At 34.8% G+C, this 21150-nt stretch overlaps 1 protein-coding gene across 2 annotated transcripts in view; it reads right to left on the bottom strand.

Annotated features, from left to right (window-relative positions):
• The window catches only part of LOC149650965 (uncharacterized), a 57875-nt gene extending 38143 nt beyond the window's left edge, over positions 1-19732 (bottom strand). For both annotated transcript variants that reach the window (XM_089847701.1, XM_089847700.1), the window contains exons 1-4: positions 18754-19732; positions 5993-6248; positions 5574-5641; positions 3511-3641 (exon numbers count right to left, since the gene is read on the bottom strand). In XM_089847701.1, coding sequence (XP_089703827.1) covers positions 3511-3641; positions 5574-5641; positions 5993-6248; positions 18754-19078 — 780 coding nt within the window. In that variant the 5' untranslated portion in view covers positions 19079-19732. The remainder of the gene's footprint in view (positions 1-3510; positions 3642-5573; positions 5642-5992; positions 6249-18753) is intronic.
• Positions 19733-21150: the final 1418 nt, after the last annotated feature.

Below are 21150 nucleotides of genomic sequence, written 5' to 3' on the forward strand. Positions count from 1 at the left end.
TTGGAAAAATAATATAAAATCACTATTTAAACTTCAGTTTAAACTAATTTTATAAATTTATTTTTAGGTTTTAAATTAAACTTATCAATTGTAAAGTTGTTCATGCAGACCTACGTAATGGTTATGTCCGGTCTAACAGATTAAGAATAAAAACAAACTTTAAAAATAACTATTTAAACTTCAATTTGAACTAATTTTTAGGTTTTAAACTAAAGTTATCCATTATAAAATAGTTTATACCTATGTATATAATGGTTATGTCCGGTCTAACGGATTAAAAACCTTAAAAATTACTATTTAAACTAATTTTATAAACTCATTTTAGCTTTTAAACTAAACTTATCTATTATAAAGTTGTTCATTTACATGGCTTATGTCCGGTCAAACGGTCTTCGTGCATTCCCCTTTGGCCTTTTATTAATGAGCATCGAAATTAAAACAATTTTTTGAAGAGATTAAAGCTTCAAAGGAGAAATATTAATTGCTGGCTGGACATTGAGAGTAAACAGTGAAATTTTCCCGCACCTTTTCAAACGTTGTTAATTGGAAAGGTAACCGCTGTACACAGCAAAATTTATAATAGGGAGAGTTTGTATAGAGAATGTTAAATTGACTTTCTAAGCCATATACTTACAATAAACGACGAAGGTATAAAACTACATAAACTACAAAAGGGATTTTAAGACTTGCCTTACGCGTCATGGACATAATTTGGGTGACGTAAATTCGACATTAATCGCTTTAGGAGTTTAGTGTTTCGGGAAATAACACACCTGGATTTTAAAATTTAAATTAATTAGGGTTGAAAAATTTTAAACCTAAGCGCCTCGAGTCGAGAATTACAGCTTCAATCCATCGACGTGGTCTGGCCATTTTATGGTAATTACCTTTAATTACTGAAGTTTTAAATGCTTAGCTAAATACTTAGCGTGCACGGCAATTCCGCCTCTATAAATATCTTATTCTAAAATTGTAATTGAAATTTCCTTAAACAGACTTTGGGTCGTTATAGTTTCGTTACGTTTGAATTCCACCTTCAACGCGTATAGTAAATTATCGAAACTTGGTTATAACTGTTTCATGTCTTACAATGGTAAACTTCACCTAATTTCCAATATTCCTTCCAAGGCTTAAGTGGTAAATGTAAACAGTATATAGAATCCAATGGTCTAGTGGCCATATGGACTATTTACAATTGGCTTAGAGCGGACCTGCAAATCAACTAATCTAGTTGGAATGAAATTATATATTTCGTCCAACTTCAAGATAAGATATGTTTAATAAGTATGACCTATACTTCGTAATGTTAGAGACTTACTGAGAGCTAGTTCAAGAACGACGCGAGAATTGACTACACTCGATTTTGCAATCCATCTTCCTACCTATTCTGTACTAAGCCTTTGACAGCGCCTCACGAGAATATATTACCTACGTCACTTCATGACAAAAGCTCTCAGTAACCAGTGACAAACTTATAGAACATATATTATTAAAATACAAAGAGATAAACGAGCAATGAAAAACACCTTATGTGAATTAAGTTTGGCCTAATTCTAATCAAAATTGGGTGAAACTTAACGTCGTTTTTTAGACTTTCAGCTAAATAAGCGACACAAATCATTAGAATTCGCGATACAACATTAGCGAGTAAGCCTCGGCTTACATCCGGGTATCTTCCGTCGCGTTCCAAAGACCTAATATAATCCCATACATTCCGTATATATTCGATTCGTAATTCGGAGTTCACCTAAAGTTCAAAGGGACAATTAGAGCCAAATAATGGCAATTAAGATGCGAAGCATAAACATCGCATTTGAAACTATCTTACTAAATATATATACGGATATCCCTATGCACGTTTGTGTTTATAATCTATATCTATATAAATCAAAGTCCTGACTGACTGACTGACTGACTGACTGACTGACAGACTGACTGATAATCAACGCCCAGCCCAAACCGCTTGCCCTAGAAGGCTGAAAATTTGCAGGAACGTTACTCATAAGTAGTAGGCGCGTACTAAGAAAGATTTTTCCAATCCGCCGCCATCTTAAAAAATGGCGCCCAGAAATGTAAAAAATATTCTCTATGCAATTAAGTACGCGCGTTTCCACCGATTTCACAAATATTTAGTACACTGGTTTGCTTTAACCTTAAGACGGGCTGAATGGTCTTTCGGGTTCGATTTTTCGCCATCTTTTAAAATGGCGCCCAGAAATGTAAGAAAACATTCTCTATGCAATAAAGTCCGCGCGTTTCAACCGATTTCACAAATATTTAGTACAATGGTTTCCTTTAACCTATAGACGGGCTGAATTGTATTTTGGGTTCGATTTGTTGCCATCTTTTTAAATGGCGGCCAAAAACTTAAAAACCCTTCTTTATGGAATAATGTCCGCGTGAAAAGTAATAAAAAATATCCCGACGGGCTGACGGACTGTGCCGAGTGCCTTCGCTCCTAGGGTGCTACAAAAATATTAGTCATCAGTAAAATCTACACCTTCTTTATATCATTTTAGAAGGAAGTTCTTATTACACGCGAGCGACGCCGCGGGTAACGGCTAGTCACCAATATAGCTAGATTTTGCTCGATAACTTGTTATTGCACGATAGTTAACTGTCTAAGACCCAAATTGAGAGCGTCAAAGGGAAAATGTCTCTGTTGTTGAGGTATACGCTGGACTTGATCGATTGATAACTTACCATGAGCCAAAGCGCAACAATTAGAATGTCGCGTGCCACGCTCTGAAGACCGCCTCTACGACGTTTATAAATGATTAATATAGCTATAGAATAATGCATACCGTTCGATGTAACGCTCGAAAAAATTATAGATTAAAACGGATGAAGGGAAGCTAAGCGTCATCGTGAACTGGATTAATCGCTAGCGTCTTATCAAGTCATTAAACATGTTAAAGAATTCAAACGATTAAAAGGATGGGAGCGCCGTGACCTTTCGTGTAATTTTTTAAAAAAATATCGAGAACTAATATTTAGCTCCAAAAACCTTATAAGTAACATCTATTCGACATTGACTTACATGTATAGTGAATCTTCTCTATCCCTTACCAGAACAATTCCCAATTCTATGTATTTCAATTAAAGCTTTTATCCTATCTCCGATAGGAAGATGGAACGTAAGGTTTGAGATTGACAGATATAGCCAAGGAGCACCACACCCTACAATTATCCAAAGTCCGCAATGGTAGAGGGCGTGGTACCCAAAGATCATTTCTTTTTCTACATCGGAAGTAGTTGAATCTCTTTCCCTATGGTTCTAGATCCTTGGTTAACTGACACGATATCTCTCCAGATGGGCAAATGGGGGAGAGGGGAGCACTGAAGAAATACAATATAGGGTATTGTACTCAACAAAACCGAAAGCGATCATTTGGGGTCTTAAGACTGAAGAAGACTTTTGTCTTTTGATAACCTTGGAATCTGTTTCGTGGCTTTAATGATACTTCGCGAGATACTGAATCTTTGGTTTGTGTACTAAGCCAGACTTACCTTAAGCCAAACTCGAGCTCCGTTTCCGGATAAAGCCACTGCGAGGTCAGCGTCTCTATCATTGCAAAAGCCTCCTCTAAAGTCTTCGGAGCGCAAGGAACCTTTGATGTCCCGTACTACGTGGAAACAACCTGAATTTCGGAAGAGGCCGAATTAAGAGAATTAGTTACGGAAAGCTCATCGTATTTCGTGACCTTTTTATACGTGCTTGCGTACAGTTGGCGTTAGATTGAGATGGTTGGGAGTTTACAAGGGCCATTGTCAAACCTGGGTTGTATACTACTTGGACTATCTTACAACATAGTTGCTTCGTTTTGTTTTGGTTTAAGTAACAACAATTTTAGGAGTACAGGAGACAATCGCAATAAAACAAACACAGTATAAGGTTTCTTAAAACTATTCGAGAAAACGCGCGCTAAAGAACAGTGTCGGTTTTAATTTGACGTTAGGGTACAGGAGGATAAACTCTTATTTGAATGACAAAGAACTTGAGCCTAGGAACCAGATGGAAGTATACGGTATAGATCAAAGTAAACGCGAAGTAGAAAGAACTGACAACGCTCTACTGGTTCGTTCATAATAGTGGAGCCCGTATACTAGTTCCGGAGCTTTTATAGGGTTTTTGCTATTTGCTACTGTGGCTCGAGGCTAGAGCTAGGGCTATAACCTAAACCCTTACATATGGGCTAAGGTAAATTAGGCTATGCTTCGTTTTGTAGCGCCGCATTTTCCTAGCGACTGAACTCGCTTCATGCTAGAAGAAAACGGAAAATCGTGGATTGAAAAAAAGCGAAACAATCGTCTGTAACTCAAGATTCGCTGTACCGAAACAATAGTTTAAAGTGATAGTAGTAAAACCATGCCTTTGATTCGTGTCCAATATATTTTAAAATTTCGGTGGGCAACATAAGTTAAAACATTTTAAAGGAATGAAAGCTACCATACCCTTTATGGTAACTGGAATTAAAGGATACTATCCCTTGGAACAAAACGGTTCCAGAACGCAAACAAAACAAGAAAGAAGGAAGGAAAGAAAAGAAGTCTCGTAAAACTTGAAAATAAAAAAGTCATAAGAAAACGAGATTTAAAATTCGAATAGCGCGGCTTCAACATACAGATCGATGAAAAGTAAAAGCGTATAAAATCCAAGGGCGACTCTTTTAGACCAAAAATAAAAAAAAAGAAATTCAGATTTTCACGATCCTCACCGGAAACTTTTGGAAACCCGAAATTGAATTTTTGAGCAGCTTCGAATCGAGTCTGTTTGTTTTTGAATAAACTATAGCGCGGTAGGTAAGACTGCTGCAGTCTTTTAAATAAATATAAATATTTAACCATAACCTTTGGTTTGGTTATACATATATATATAAATCTTTGTTACCATGTAGTAAAAAGTTATGAAGGCTTAACACAGAAACCACATTTTTTGATCAACATGCAATATGCTAACTCAATGGTATAAATTTTCTAGTGGATTATTCGATATCTTTCCCCTTAACTTTCAATTGGTCCACGATAGGTCCTTTAAAACGTCTCAAAAATGTTGAATTAGTTAAACTTTGACCTTCTAGGCCCCTAAAATACTGACCAATGACTTTCCTCGTTTAATTATAGACCAATGCCCTTCTCCGTGATTCTCAGAATTTGTCGATAATTGGGCAAACATTTGACAAATGAGTTTCAAGTATAGTCGACAAATAATCATTAAACAAAATACTAAGTTAATTAACAGGTGGCTCAACTACTCTCTTCTTATTTCCTCGATACTTTCAGTTAATTCAAAAATAATCCCCCATCGACTCGATAAACGATGAAGAAAAGAAGAGAAATAAAATAAATAAAAACGGATCTCTTAAGGTTTTCAAACAATACATCGATACGAGACAATCTTTTCCCTTTTTCGAAATCAATCCTTTTTAAGTCCTTAAAAACACAAAGCGAAGTACTGATAGGACAGTTTGGGATAGGGGATAATTCGCAAGCGTCAAAGAGAGAATAAAGAGCAAAAGTTCTAAAGATATTTGAGTGGGACTAAGAGGGAGAGAGAGAGAGAAAGCACTTACCCGATCTGAAAGGAAGAACTACTAAAGCTACTTGACGAAAAACAATTGAGCTATCTTGAACGTACAACCTGAGAAAAGAATAAACGGTAACCAATTACTACATTGTTACTACACTTTCGGAAAGGAGACCTCCCAGAGAAAAGGGAGGGAAAAATTTAATTAAAACTGGATAATTGGATCAATATTTAGTCTTTAGACTTGGCACCCCCATGAGGTACGCTTCCCGCGCTGCTACTTTCCAATATTTATTCCCCTAACAAGTACAGAAATGAATTTATTCGTGTTTATCATGAATGTAATGATGCTGTAAATCTGGGCAGCTTGGATCTCAATTGGTTCTTAAACCCTAGCCACCAGTAAAGCTATTCATAGTTAACACGAATAAATTCTTGATTCAGATCTTCAGGATTACAACTTACTCGAAGGTAACGTTGCCTTCCCGAAAGGATCGAAGTGGGCTGGTCCAGCTGAGACTGACCGAAACGGGACCCGGTCGAATCCGTACTACCTCCTCTTCGCAGCTGATGGCTTTGCCATTCCTAGACGTGCCAAATACGCCCGAAATCTCGACTGAACGTTGGCGGTTCGACCGTTCAACGGACATCGATTGGCCAGTCCATGTTCGACTCAACAGGAAAAATGGAAAACTACCATTTGACGTTACGCTGACTGTTACTGTCAAAGGAAAATAAAGAAAATTTAATTAATTATCCGAAAGTTACGTCGCTTAAATAAATATTCTTTATAAAAGTTAATTAACTTAAACAAATGTCTTATTGTTTAACTGACACTTCAGATGATCTAGTTAAAATTCCACTGAGCTTCGCTATCGGACATAAAAAGAAAGCCCTGAATATTTATGCTGATTGTAAAATACATATTAATATACTGACGTGTTGATAATCAACGTGTTCCATTTTCAGCCCTCGACACTGACCATAATCTATCCCAGTTGATTACATTAACATATTACACGACAAAAATAATGACGTTCCATTTCAATATTCCAAAAAAACACCGAAGAAAAACACACGCACGTAGGAGGGTTTTTTTACCAACACTTTGTATTAGGCCTAACTGATTCGCGTTTGCCTACTACATCGTGTTCTTCCAGAAAATTGCGCGGCAACTCTTTGGCGCCTTATTTGATCCCCATTAATATCCACCTATACTAAACGACCTTATGGCTGGTTCCACTTGGGAAAGGGGTCAAGTTAGACACGAGTCATTTTGACCTCTGTACTTTCTTTCGTCTAATAGCACCCTTGCGACAAATTATCGTAGGTTAAAGCAATTAGGATTAGGAAAGTCTCGTTAGGCTTAAGGTTTCCAGAAAAAACTGGACTTACACGCACTAAGAACGTGCAATACAAGTTTTTGTAGAAAATCATAAAAATGGGACAAACTAACACGCGATAAACTTATTTATAATGGTAATTACGTAATGGTGATAAATAAAAGCTGTTTTACGGTAATATTTTTTTTACCACTATCTTATAGTTTCTTTCCCGCCTTCCAGTTGCTTCGGTATTTCAAGACGATAAAGTACTACGAGTCTAGCCACAATGGAGGTAAACCCAAATCACCTTTAAACACACTGATCCTGCCTTTAACTTCAGTATCATATTATCACGAAAAAAAACTTATAATAAAGAAAAACTTCATCTAATAATGGAGAACTTTTACAAGAAGCCCTTAACACTTTGTCTGAACCCTAAGAAAGCGTTTATTACTATTCGCATTCTCCTATTGAATGAAGCTAACGCGTACAATATAATATAATCCCGTATTGAAGTGAATAGAAAATCACTTATCACACCTTCCACCGCATTAACCGAAGCTCTTCTTATACTCCGTGTATTACACGGCTTCCCTATAGGCATAAGTCCTAACTTATAGTTGAGAACCGAGGGGACGCTAACTTCGTTTCAGGGTAAATTAAAATATAATTTAATTAATCAATCGTGTTTAAACTAAGGAATCTAATTATAATTGAATCAATGGATAATTAAAGATGGTAATTAATGGCTGCGTAACCAGTAATCAACAAAAGCGGGCATAATTTTATCGCGTAAGTGCGTTACCCCTCGAAACCAAAGACCTATATATACCCTGTGGCAATATTAGAAAGACTTTGAATTCCCCATAGGAAGATTATAGTTAGTTGCTGGGAAATCTCATTTTCAGAGGGTGTTAAAGGGTATGGAAGACAGTGATAAGTTCTACGAAAATCCTATAATAGCTCGAACGCAAATATTTCGTCATAAAAGGTGGATAGCGGTCGAGTGCAAAGAGGAAGAAGGTTTGGATATCGATCAAACAATGTAGGAGCGTTGGGAGTTCGTTCAGTTTTCTTTTTTCTTTTTTTCTTTTATACCATTAAGGGTAATGACAAGCTTAGGGCGTCCTGGTAATATAAAAACCAACAAGGTATAATAAGACTTACAGTATATCGGGTCGCGAGAACCGATTACGTTATAAAACCTTTATCGGAACGGTGCAAAACCGTTATGAACAAGCGCGCAATACCTACGCTGTTGCCATTCTTTGTACAATAGTGTTTATGTATACCATACAAATTCTTGGGTTTTTAGAGAAATACAATAAAAACCAATAATGGACAGTTGGTCACTTTGCGAAAATGTTTAAACTTCAATTGAAGAAATTTGATTGAAGTCACGCGATGAATGTTTATCTTCTATTTCGGATTTAATCTAGATTGTATATTATTGGTTTTTGAAATGAAATTCGGAAAAGAAAACCAAAAACAAAGCCGATATGAAAACTTCATTAAAATTATACTTTATTTTATTTTTAGTAAAAATGGGCCTTGGATAGTTAATGTTGTATTATGATGAACAATCGTTACTTTGAAATGACGTAGGTGAGAATTGTTTTCACTTTAGGGGCTAGAGAAAATTTCTTCCCCTTCTCTAAGTTTAAATTTAAGTTCAGTGTTGTCAGGCCCTCTGTGATGAGTCAAGAGTGCCAAGTGAAACTGAACTGCTAACCTTTCTCAATGTAATCTTTTGACACACAAACGACCTGGTAACACTATGGAAACGGCAGAAAAACATTGTTTAAACTATGTATAATGAGTGTTATACTTTTGATGTTCCAAATTATAAACTTATAGTAACTAAAAGGACATATTTTTAATAGGAGACGCAAAAATTTATAACTTTTTTTTTATCTTATATCAAATATCATGAATTACCAAGAGTTCAAGACCATTTTATTTTTAAGATAAACCTTTTGTCGTTATAACCACTATTTTCTTTTAGCCGGTTTATTTTTATCCGAGTCTAAGTAAACGATAATAGAACGTTTTAAAGAGCTTATTTTTTACGTCTTCCTAAGTCTATTAGACGTATAGAGAGGGAATTCTCTTTCTAAACGAACGTTGAAAGAAGGTCCGTATCCATATAACTAAAATACCTTTCTTTACTTTACATTTATTAATGTTTTACATTAACTCATGGACTTCTAGTAATTTAAGTAACCTACTAGAGTATGTATGTCGTGAGTGTTATTAATTATAATTAATTAATAAGTAGTTTTTATATACTACAAAATGCACCCACGTTTTACCATGCGGTAGAATAATGATGTTGGGACCTTTAGGGAACGCGATATAAATCAAGTCTGTGGTCATATTAGACCTACGTCCAAATTTAACGCGGTGTTTAATAGCTAAACGTGCTTCGGTAGAAAAGTATTTTAAGGAAAGGGTAAAGGATATGAAAATTTATGGGGGGAAAAGAAAGAGACGTTTCTCTAAATTCCAATTCTACAGATAAAATACTACCCACACCTGTTCGGGTTCACACCTGCAGACATTCACCTATAAATTTCCTTCAAAGGCCTGGGAATGATAGAAAAACAGAAAGAAGTATTCGTGAGACTGTGAGCGCATGCGTTGACTGACCAACATCGATTGTCCTATTTTATAAAAGCGGAGTTGTGTGGCTAGAACGCGTATGGTAAGTGTTTGTGTGTGCCGGTACACACCTAGCACTATTAAAATAAACGTCGTATACTTATACTTAAAATAGCCACACTGGAAAGCGAAATTAAATGTTTTCAGGAATAACTTAACGGTTCAATCGATTGAGAAGAAAAACGTTTTTACAACTTCATTACGTTGGCTCAGTTCAGTTCGGTTCAGTTCAGTTCTATGCGTCGAAGAGTTAAGTCAACAATTTCGAAAGGTTTCGACATGAATATGAATTTCATTGAAACCATAGGTTGTTAAACAATGATTTCAACTTAAAAAGAACGCGCCCTTACACTGCATTGGTTCAGTTCAGTTCGATTTAAAACAAAACTGAGTAGACGAGTTATATTAACAATTTTAAAAGGCTTAGACATAAGCGTTAATTTCATTCGAAACTTCGCAGAACGTCTTGAAACCTTTTGGGTGTTAAAAAAATGCTTCCAATCAGAAAATTTAAGTTAGAAAGAAAGCCCTGGAGAACTAAACTGGTTGTGACATTTTTGGCCTCTCGTCGACCTCTAACGCCTTTGGGAGTAAACACTCCTTACGTCGAAAACTTATTTTCAAAGCATTTCTGAGGAAACACAGAAGAAGCTGAATAATAATAAAAAAAAATCTTTTGGGAAAGAGAAATTCCCTTAATCTTTTCTTCGGATGTGGGATGTCTACCCAATAGGGTAGGAAAAAATTAAATAAAATAAAAAGGACTGGGAATGATCCAAGTTGCCATTCAAATTGGAATGGGCTTGAGGGTGTCTTTGATAGAACGTACTGTACGCATTTCTACATCTTAGTTTTTTTGCCCTCTAACCTCTTTCGGAGAAAACTTCAAGAGATGAGCGTGACTTCAACCAAGCTTTTTAAAACCATTTAATCATAGTTTTACAGGGTCTTGGATTGATAAAATTTGGCATGGTCTAATTTTAAGCCTTTGTTTTCATTGCTAGCGTTATGGAATTATTGATCAATAAATGGTTATTTCTAAACTACATATTTAAATGCAATTCCATAAATTTCATATTTAAAATATAATTGGTGCGATATCTTTGGTTTTTATTGGATTTCATCCTTAAAAGTATGAAAATAAGTCAAATTTTTCACTACGATGGTTATTCAAAGCTTGTTTGTTACACGGGGCCCCCATTTGCTGTTATCGATGATTGTAACTTGCAGACCTTGTTTGATATCTCTCTTTTAGAGATCATCCCTAACCATTGGCCCGTTCGTTATTCTTACGAATAACATTTCACCAAAGCAATAAATAAAAACCCCACATAATCTAATATTGTAAGAAGGTTTCGAAGCGAGAATATTCATTTTTTGTTGCTATTTTTTTCACACGCTTTCATTTCTCCCCACTCATCCTCACTCGACGTCTCGCTTGTACACTCTTCATCTTGGAGAAACTTTTCCATTGCTCTCTAACACTATCTCCTCGGCATACTGTCTCTCCCTTACCCTCTGGCATTAAAGCTTCGGAAATAAAATGACGAGTTTTACAACAAATGATATTCCACAGTTTCTTTTTTCTGTACAAAATAAAAAAATCCCGTGAATCACGAAATATTTCGGGATATGAATGCGTAAATAACTTTTTTCTCTCATTTTTTGACGTGTATTAAGAGGTTTTTGGGGTATAAACTAATGGAGTAAGACTGTACGGTCATTTTCTTTGAAGTTTTAACCTCAATTTTTTTAAGGATTCTCTAAGGGATATAAGGAAATTTGAAATTTCTGACGTCATAATGTTGTTGTTTTTAGATTATTAGCTTTATATTTACTATACAGTGTTTGTGACAAGAGTTAAACATTTATTTTGACTGAATTTGCAGCACTGACAAACGTAGAGAGCGGTATATGAAAACTTAATTATTCAAAGAGAAGCCAGCCTACAGGGGTAACATCTCTAATGTATTTCCTATGGGCCCCTGTAGAAAAGCTTGTCTGCAGTATTCATGTGTATAATATTTTTCAAAAAATCGTATCTCCGTTAATTCTAGGCCGATTTTGTCGAATCTGGATTCATTTTGAAGCCATTATTATTCTTCATATTCCTGTACAATTAAAGATTATTTCAAATATGCTTTATTAAAATTTTTAAAATTTTGATTTTTGATGGAGGGCTAAGTCTCTGTGGTAAGAAAACAAGCCTCCACGATTAAACTCTCGCTTCAATATAAAACCAAAACTGGATCTTAAAATAATCATACGGCACTTTCGCGGCTTGCGCTATCAACTTCAATCCAAATTTAATTTGAGAAAAGAAAATTGTTTTGCTTTTCAGATTTGAAGTTTGATATCTTAAACTTTCATTTCTCATTAGTTTAAAAGCTCTTGTAACTATAGTAAACTGAAAATATTCCTAAAAATCTTTTGGGTTTCATATAAATAATAATATAGCTTCAAAATTCACCATCCTTGTTATTTAAACAAAAATACATATCAGATACATTTTTCTTTAACAAACCCGTCGAATTTTCCGCATCAAAAACTCCAACGCATTTTTATAATTAATGAGAGATCCAGGTTCTCTCGTATTTATTTTTTTCTGAATCTCATTTAAAAGTTGAAATAACGATGCCACTTTTCACCGAAAACGTTCAACGTATATACCTCGTGCGTGTCGAATAACAAATTAGAGAAATTGCAAGACTGTATTTATAATGGCATCTTTAGTGACGTTTAATCGTAGCTTTTTCTCTCAATCAATCAGAGACAAGAGCGTGATGTAATCGCAACGCAATTCTAATATTTCTCCTTTTAAGTAAAAGCGATAAATAATTAAAGTTAAGGCGACACGAAAAAAAAAGTTTGTTTCGAGTCGTTACGACTTAGAAAAGGAGAGAGCAAAGAAAAATATGTTTTTACTCGCTCGTTTTTCGTTTAGTAATTATCAGATCGGTGAAGGCCGTTTACGCCTTTTAATATGTTTCAGTACTTAAGTTAATGAGACTTTTGGAATGATTAATTTACATCATTTAATGACGTAATGTATTCTTATATTCGTGATTAACCGCTTAGTAATTACTTTAACTGATCAATATGTATTGGATTGGTTATTAGAAAATAGTTCTAAATGGAATATGAAATATATCTTTAATTAAGTCCTAAATTATATTTATTACTAAGAAGAATTTATTCCGTTTTCAAACTTATATTAATCTTTTGTTTTTTAATAATATATTATAATGGAGTTTGACCAAAAGAAAGCTTGCCAGAAAGAAAGTGTATCTTCGTATTTTCATATTATCATAATTTCATAAGATAAGTTCCATAAGTTTGTCACTGGTTACTGAGAGCTTGTCATTAAGTGACGTAGGTCACAGATTCGAGGTAAAGCGAATACGCCTGGTGAGGCGCTGTCAAAGGCTTAGCACATGCTAAATAGGAATATTTACTGCAAAACCGAGTGCAATTCATTCGCGCATAGTTCTCGAAAGCATTAGAAAGTATAGGAAGTGTAATACTTAAGGAACATATCTTATAAACTTATGATAACACGTACATAAATATATCAATTTGCGCCTTAATCCTCTGACAGCTTAGTCAGCTATTGTAGACAAATAAAATAAAATTTTGTATAAACAAGATCACAGCACAAAACACTGGAATGATTTTCGATGGGCTTGAATAGCTAGTCTGGAGGCCATACTGTATGTACTACATAAGAGGTCAAAATTTGACACTAATTCCTCAATTCACTGGAAACTCTTCGGGGGATTTGTGGACCGTATAAAATATGGAATGAAGCAGTCTGAATATTTTTCTATAGTGAAACTAAACCATACTGACTGGACAGAGGTTGTACTAATAGCCTTTCTCTTCAGTATCAACATAAACTAAAAAATCAATTCCAGGGGACAGAAAACGAAACGAAACGAAGCAAAATTCGGAGACAGAAATATATTTTGTTACATTGTACATGACAAGGTTGTTGTAACAAACGCGATGTGCTTATACTACGGTATTATATAGTTGTAACATAATAATACGTATTTGTTATTGTATAAAAATGGTAAGTGCCCAGCCTCCAATATACATTTGTATTCAAGTGGCGAAAGAGTGCTTTACGAAACTGTAGTTTGATTGTTACTGTATTTGGACATACCTATAATCGATAATCAATTCTTATTAGTCTGTTCCAAAGATATAGAGGAGTAACTTAGTTCTAGAACCATTCAAATTCAACACATGATTATCATTACCTTTTTGAAAACTAAAAACCCTTTCAAATAAAGGTTTTCGGTATCAATTTATTCAGTATAGCTTCTCAGACGGGTCTGTGACGTCAATTCAAATATTGAAAATAGAGCTTAAGGAAAGGGGTAAGCTTAAATCTCTTTATTTTGACGTCAAACTATTCCCGCCATTATTTTTCAAAATAAAAAAGTAAACCCGCGCCTTCTTTTCACCCTTTCATATTGTTGGGAGGAGTATAAGTGTCAATGAATAAGGATTTACTTGAGAATAATAGCTTTTAAAGCTTCGAAAAATATCCGATCCTTTTTAAAATGAGTTATGGGATAAATGTGACAGCGGCAGAGGCTTATTTCCCGCCAAAAACTTTCGCGCCTTGCGTTTTAGACAAAAATAAGGCGGGAAAGAATATAAATAAATAAGGCAACGAAACTTAATTTATTGCGTGTATATCTTGGTATATAAATATTAAAAAATGCTTGTAACAAGAAAACATAATTATTTTAGTTTTTTCAGTTAGGAAAATTCTATTGGTGATATTCTCTTTCATGTGTGGAAAGTTTTATTGATTGGCATGCGTGGGATATGTCAGTCACTATGGATGGAGTTTTATTAAATTCACAAGGATGACGTATTAGCAGAAGTTTGGCTTTCAAGTCCTGTATATGTTGAAATATCTGCCCCTTTCATGAATAGATTTCAATTAAGTTTTCATCAAAAACTTTTAAAATACTTTTGGCTTCAGCTTAAGAGGTTTGTAAATAATATTAAACTATTTACAAAATATTGTTACAGTTATTTCCGGATACTGAATTTCTAACTGTTTCAATATCGTGTTATTAAGAACAAGTTCTTAATATTTCTTAGACACGATATAGCCCCATTATCACTTCTTTCAACGCTATAGTTTAACGGGAAAATAAGCTGTTATTGTTTGGATCTTTTGGGGGTTTCCTAAATCGTAATGGTCATTAGACAAAACACTGGTCAGTTTTATTTTGCTTTAGTTAAAAGTAGCCTAACAAATTTGAAACTAAATAATAAAAAAATATTATGATCCTTAAGTGCAAATATTATAGAATGTTAATTTAGATTCGATATAAGGTTTAAAGAATTAAAAATTTAATTTAAAAGACTGAATTCGCGAAAAACAAGTTTGAAACTTACTAAACTAGCGAAGAAAATAATGAAACAGTCTTCTTTCAGAGGAGAGAATAAATTTAGTCGAAATTATACAAACTGCAGGAGCGACAAAGAAGAATCAATTTTCTCTTTTTTCAACTTAAGCCAAGTCTCATAAACATGTCCAAACTTATTAAGTTGTAAGGGTATTTCTGTTAACTTTCCCCAGGGTTATTGTAGCTTAGCTTAAAAAACATAAATAAGAATTCGTAATAAAAAATTTATTAGAAGCTAGAGAACGTGTCAGGCTAAATTAGAATGAGCAGAATTTTTATCGACCCAAAAAGGTCGGCTTAGAAATTAAAAGAATATAGGCATATTTTATTATTAATTAAAACAATTAATCTATCGTAGTTTCAAATTAAGAATTTTATAGATTTCGGTGCCTTTGTTATAGGATTAAATACCGCTATAGGTGATTGATTATTAATCGATTTTTACAAGCCATTTCGAAGATCTAAAATTGTCTTAATTAAAATATAAATGAAATTAAAACCTAATTTTCAAGAAATTATGCAATTTTACAACTATCACTTCACAATATTATTTAAAATAATTTAATTCAAATTAAACGACGATTGTTTAAGGCTGAAATTTAATCGAATGAGTTAGTTTCAATTAAATTAGATCCATCTATTATTACTTAATATAATTATAGTCATTTTACCGAAGTTTAATTAAATTCAAAGTTAAATAATAGTCTTGCAAATTCGGAAATTCGGTCAGATCTCGTCTAATCAAGTTTCTAAGAAATTAATTGGGGTTTATATTTCAACGCAAATTAAATTGAAAATAACTGAACAGAAAAAAAATCCAAGAAAATTTTGCATCGCGCGTCTTATTATTCCAGCTGTTGCTAAGCAACAATCTAGATTTTATCATTCAATAAAATGAGGTTATATTTCCAAATATTATTGATTATATTAACTTACATTTATGGAACAAGCTAGTTTGAATTGTTTAAAGCAATAAAAACGTTGCGTATACAATCCTCAATATTAGAAAAATACATTATTGCACATGCGCTTTGAAAGACCATTCAAAAAGGTTAATTCGATAATTCCCATTCTACTACTTCCATAGCTCCTTTTTGTGATTTTTCTCACAGAACACAAATTTTCAGCGAGTGAAGAAGTTTTACAGGCTCCTATATAAAATACCTAAGACTATAGCTTCCCTCAATGTTTACTCCTCAGTAAACAGTAATTAACTTTGTTTTATGATTATGTATTCACATAAAATAGTGCTATATAGTCCGGGCTAAAATTAGAACCTAAGATTTTCATACTCCATTTTTCCAAGGCTTCAATATCCTGTTTATAAGTATAAAGCGCAAAATTCTTGAAGTTTAGGCTTAAGAAGGCTGAAAATTTAATCTTGTCTACGCCAGTGATTGATTGGGAAATTTCAGGGAGCTATAAATTCTTCGTTAATTAAAGTTTGTTCTCGATTTAAAGGTATAGGACTGAATTGGAATTTTGAAGCGGCAAGCAGATCAATCAGTCTGAGATCAAAGTCACTCTCCGAAGTAATATATTTATAATTTTAAAAGCAAGCCAAATTAGTGTTAGAGCTTGTCTTCTTAATTTTCACACAACTCGGAAGTCACTAATCATCCACTTTAGTTCCTTACTTCCTCGGAAATATCCCAACCTTTCACGGATATGAATCTCATCTACATTTTACTTTTCCGAATTTACACAATTAAAATTTTATAATAAAAATATATACACATTTTCAATCTTAAATATGAGAATATCTTTCCCTTATAAGGGTGTAACCACTTCATAGCTAAGAAAGAAATAAAGTAAGAAAGAACATATACTTAACCTTAAAAATCATACACTCCACCGGATCAAATCAGTTTAAATTATCTGCACGTGCAAGGTAAACTACGTCTTATTTCTTGGGTAAAAATGCTAAAGATTAGGGTAAGGAATACCTTTGCACGCGCTGTAATTTCAACATGACACTAAGTAAGTGTACTCTCAGAGCTACGAACTGAGGGTTCAGATCATAATAACTACCACGCGATCCAGGCAAAAGGAACCAGCGCGTGGGTAACGAAAGATTTTTCACGACTCGTTGGATCCAAAGCCGAACAGATGCGTCTGATAGGGTTGAAAAACGAAACGTGGTGTACTCGAAGGAAAAGAATAAAGGTGCGCAGAATGGGGTAAGGATAGGCTCTGTAAGAGAAGGCTTTTTCTAATTGTCATTAATAGGCGCACGCCACAATGCTTTCGAGCCTTTAATTAAAGTAAAAGAAGTGAGAAAGGGCTAAAGGGTGAAACGAAAGAACTAGAAATCACATGCGGAGAAGAGAAGAGAGTTGTGTGAAGGCAGATCATATGACAAAAAAAGAGGGTCGCTGGAAACGTGCATCTTTGACTAAGGGTTTTAATGGAAAAACCCTCAGTCCCTGTCTCGCTTGAATCGCTAAAGACTACTCTGACTTGGGTCAAAACTGACGTAACTACAATTTAGTCACCGTGAATTTTTATTAATTTTTTAGGTTTTTAAAAACTAATTTCTCAGGATAGTGTTTGGTAAAAAAAAGTGCCAGAACTATGAGCAATATTTAAAATTTTGAACTTCAAAATTTTAATGTTAGTTTTAATTTTATGAATACTGAACTGCTGATGGACTAAGTTTATGCATAACTAATTAGAATTTTCGTATGCATACATTTATTAACAAATTAACATTTCAGCTATACGCAATTATTAGTATTGGAAGGGCTAAAACAAATAGAATTCGTGTTATTTTAATTAAAATATTGAACCAAATAATATTTTGATAACCAAATCGACCCAATATAGCGGATTATTCCATAATATTAATATAACTCATTACGCGTTGTTTAACCCAAGTTTTCCAATTGGTACAATGCGGTGACTTCGTAAAAGAGGAAAGATAAGTGCTTTTAAAAACCATTTAAGTATAAGTTCACCACATAAGAGACAAATTACTTAGTTAAAACATTTTAGCAGTAAGGTAAATCTAGAATAACTTCTCCCATCTCTGAAGGAAGTTAGTGGGCCTAATTGGGAATGAAAATAAAGGGGAAAAAGAGCTTGCTGGCTTTCAAAAAGCCATTTTTAACAGATGCCCTTAAGCGAAAGAACTGGCGCGGATCTATAATGCGGTAAGCCTTACGTAAAATTGATCAAGGCAAAGATTACGCTTATTCATGTTGAATAAGAGGTTTAATACGAACCCCGTTATTCCCCGGTCGATTTATAAGCTATATATAAAGGATACCAGGCGTTAATATTTTTTCGGAAAAAAGTATGAAGGTAAAATGATATCTTCCGTGAGTACCTATCATCACCATTTACAATGTTCCTTACATAAATAGTAAGGTATATCTCCATAAAGAAAATAATCTTTAAATATTGATGGGAATATTTATTATACATATATTCCATTTCGTTAAATATTTCTTGGCAAATATTATACGTATTGGTTATGGTGTAGGCTTTATGTTTAGGTAAAAAAATATGTTTATAGTAAAATCCATATAGATATATTATTTATAGTGAGTGGATTTGATTCAAAAACTGTAAAAACCCTAGAGGTTCATGTGTTGTGATAAAGGTTTGTATGGAAGGACTATATATGCGTGTTTGTTATACATGGGCGAGATTTCGAATTATGAATTTGCATGTGGTATCTGCGATGCCACGTTATGTTATGTTGAGGTAACAATTTGAAATTTGCGTTACAACCGACACTTAGAAACAAAACTAAGTTTATGCAAATTTAGTACGCTTGTTGCTCTATGTTGGCGAGCGAACTTACCATTGTAAGTCACGTTAGAAACCAAACCCAAGCTGGCGTCGAAAAACTCGTGTTCTACGCTAATTTTGTGCGTAGCTGCGTGGGCATCAAGTTGAGAATTTTCCGTCATACGAGGAGGTAGTATAGTTCTCCGAAAGTCTAGAAAACGCGAGCATGTGTTGATAGGCAACGTCGCTGAGTCCCTGAAACTAGAATTATCGGCCAAGGAATAGTCACTTTCGTTGACATTCGCCGTGCAAAGAACAAAACAAGCGGCGCCGTAAACGATAAACGCGCAAACGACTCTTAAACGTTGCAAAGAAACGTACTTTACTCGCGCATGCATCTTAACGGTTTAGTGCACGGTTTTGCTGAATAATGACAAGTACTTGCAAAAAAACACCCAAACTCCGAACTGAAACGTTGTTGTTGCGATTCTACGACATGAAGCTCGTTTGTACCAGGCAACGGCTAAGCCTACGTCTAACGTCCAAATTATTGCAATTACGGTTACACATTTGGTCGAACATTATTATAAATATTAAAAGCGTACGGTTTACGCGACCGGCCAAGGAAAAACACTTCGGCCATTGCGATGACACGGCCGCTCTCTACGCGAGCCAAATCGCGACTAACGGGAATCGTATAACCCAAGTCTGGGTCAGGCACCGGTATTCTCTCGATTCTCGCGCGTAGAACCAGCTCTATCTGCCGGCCAATTGCGTCGTAGTTCCAACCAACAACCCAGCAGCCAACCTCGCTTTGCCTTTAACAAAATACAGAAGGGTGGGTATACGATCGTCCTCCAGTATTATCTAGCCTTAGACTATAGCTTTCTTGATTCCGTACCCCTACACGTATGGGCCTCACTTTGTCTCGATGGTACTCTTGGATTTCTCGGGGTAGCGAAGAAAGTACGTCTTCTCTAGCTTATAGTATATACAGGCGTGTGCTAAAACCCGCGAATTTCGCCTAATGTATCCGACGCGCGTTTTTTTTCTTCCAGAGTCGAGAAAATGGATTATCGGAAATTGCAAAATGGATTTTTTTCGCTGTCTTTTCTACACCGCCTCTTTATAGGCCGAGCTTCATTTCAGGAGAGTTTTCGTTCCAGGCACTCTATTATTTTCTTTTCCGCGAATGTAATTAGGTATATATATATATGTCAACGACATGTTTCGCAAAGGGAAGATCATCTTAAAAAGGAACTAGCTCTGTATCTCCACTCACTGAAGTAATTGGAAAGTTGACCCTGCATCAATAATAAGAGATGGAGGTTTCCCTTGAAGAAGTCGATAATTTGTAATCCATTAGGCAATTCCAATTTATTTTTTCTTGATATAGGCAGCAAAAACGCAATCATTCTTTGCTTACAGTTGCTGAAGCTACGATTGAATATGTTCCCAAGTTGAGAGAGAGTGAGAGAGAGAGTACACGTTACTGAAAACGCTGACTAAACAGCAATATTTATCTTACGGGAAAGCCATCTTATAGGGGTTTGGTTCCTATACATTTATCCATAGCCCCTGTAAAAGTGTTTCATCCACTGAGTTCATATATATTAGGGGAAATCTAACCTTTCAAAAATTACCTTTGGACAACTCTCTCTAATCATCACACCTCTTGCCTAATCTAAACCCACAAACTTAACACCGTAACTATCAAATTATCCAATTTTTAATAATTAGAAAAAGCTTAGATGAAACAACTTTTGACGCTCGTAATTAAGTTGGAGCCGAGTATGCAACCCGGAACGTTGCGTTGCCCTCAGAATGACGAATGACTTCCTTCGTAACGAGGCACCACTTCAGAATATTAACTATGTTTCTCCCCCCTTTCACGTACCCTTATTAAAATGTTCGGAACAAAATAGTGAAATAGACATCCATTATTTCTATCGGGAAGGGTTCTTGTAACCGGATTTTCGCCGGAAGTTATTCTACTTCCTGAGTCATTAGTTCTTTCACCGTGGCCCAAAACTAGCGAACGACACAAGAAAAAAATACCCAAGCAAAACGAGAGTCATTTAGGATAATGGTTCTACATGGCACACAACCGCATTGCAAGAAGCGAAAAGTGATTCCATTTGCTATATACGAAGCAGTTTCTAACAACAAAACCACGCCAAAAAATGATTGTGGTACATCCCAGTATTCTTGATGATGGTAACATAACGTGATTTTCATTTTTCTACACATAAGAATTTAAATTGAAGTTTAGGAATTTATATTTAAAAGTAAAATTTTAACATATATGATCTGATAATTTATGGTTATCGTGGAACTAACAGCTCTTTGGGTAAAGTTGGATGTATACTTCAACATTTTCATTGGAATGACGCAAAAACTTAATAATATAGCGTAGAAATAAGCAGATATTTCTTTCAAAATCATCACAACGTCACACTATTTATAGTTT

The sequence above is a fragment of the Phalangium opilio genome, unplaced genomic scaffold (assembly GCF_054372755.1).
Source record: "Phalangium opilio isolate 3A_F unplaced genomic scaffold, DU_Popi_V2 ptg000082l_1, whole genome shotgun sequence".
NCBI lineage: Eukaryota > Metazoa > Arthropoda > Arachnida > Opiliones > Phalangiidae > Phalangium > Phalangium opilio.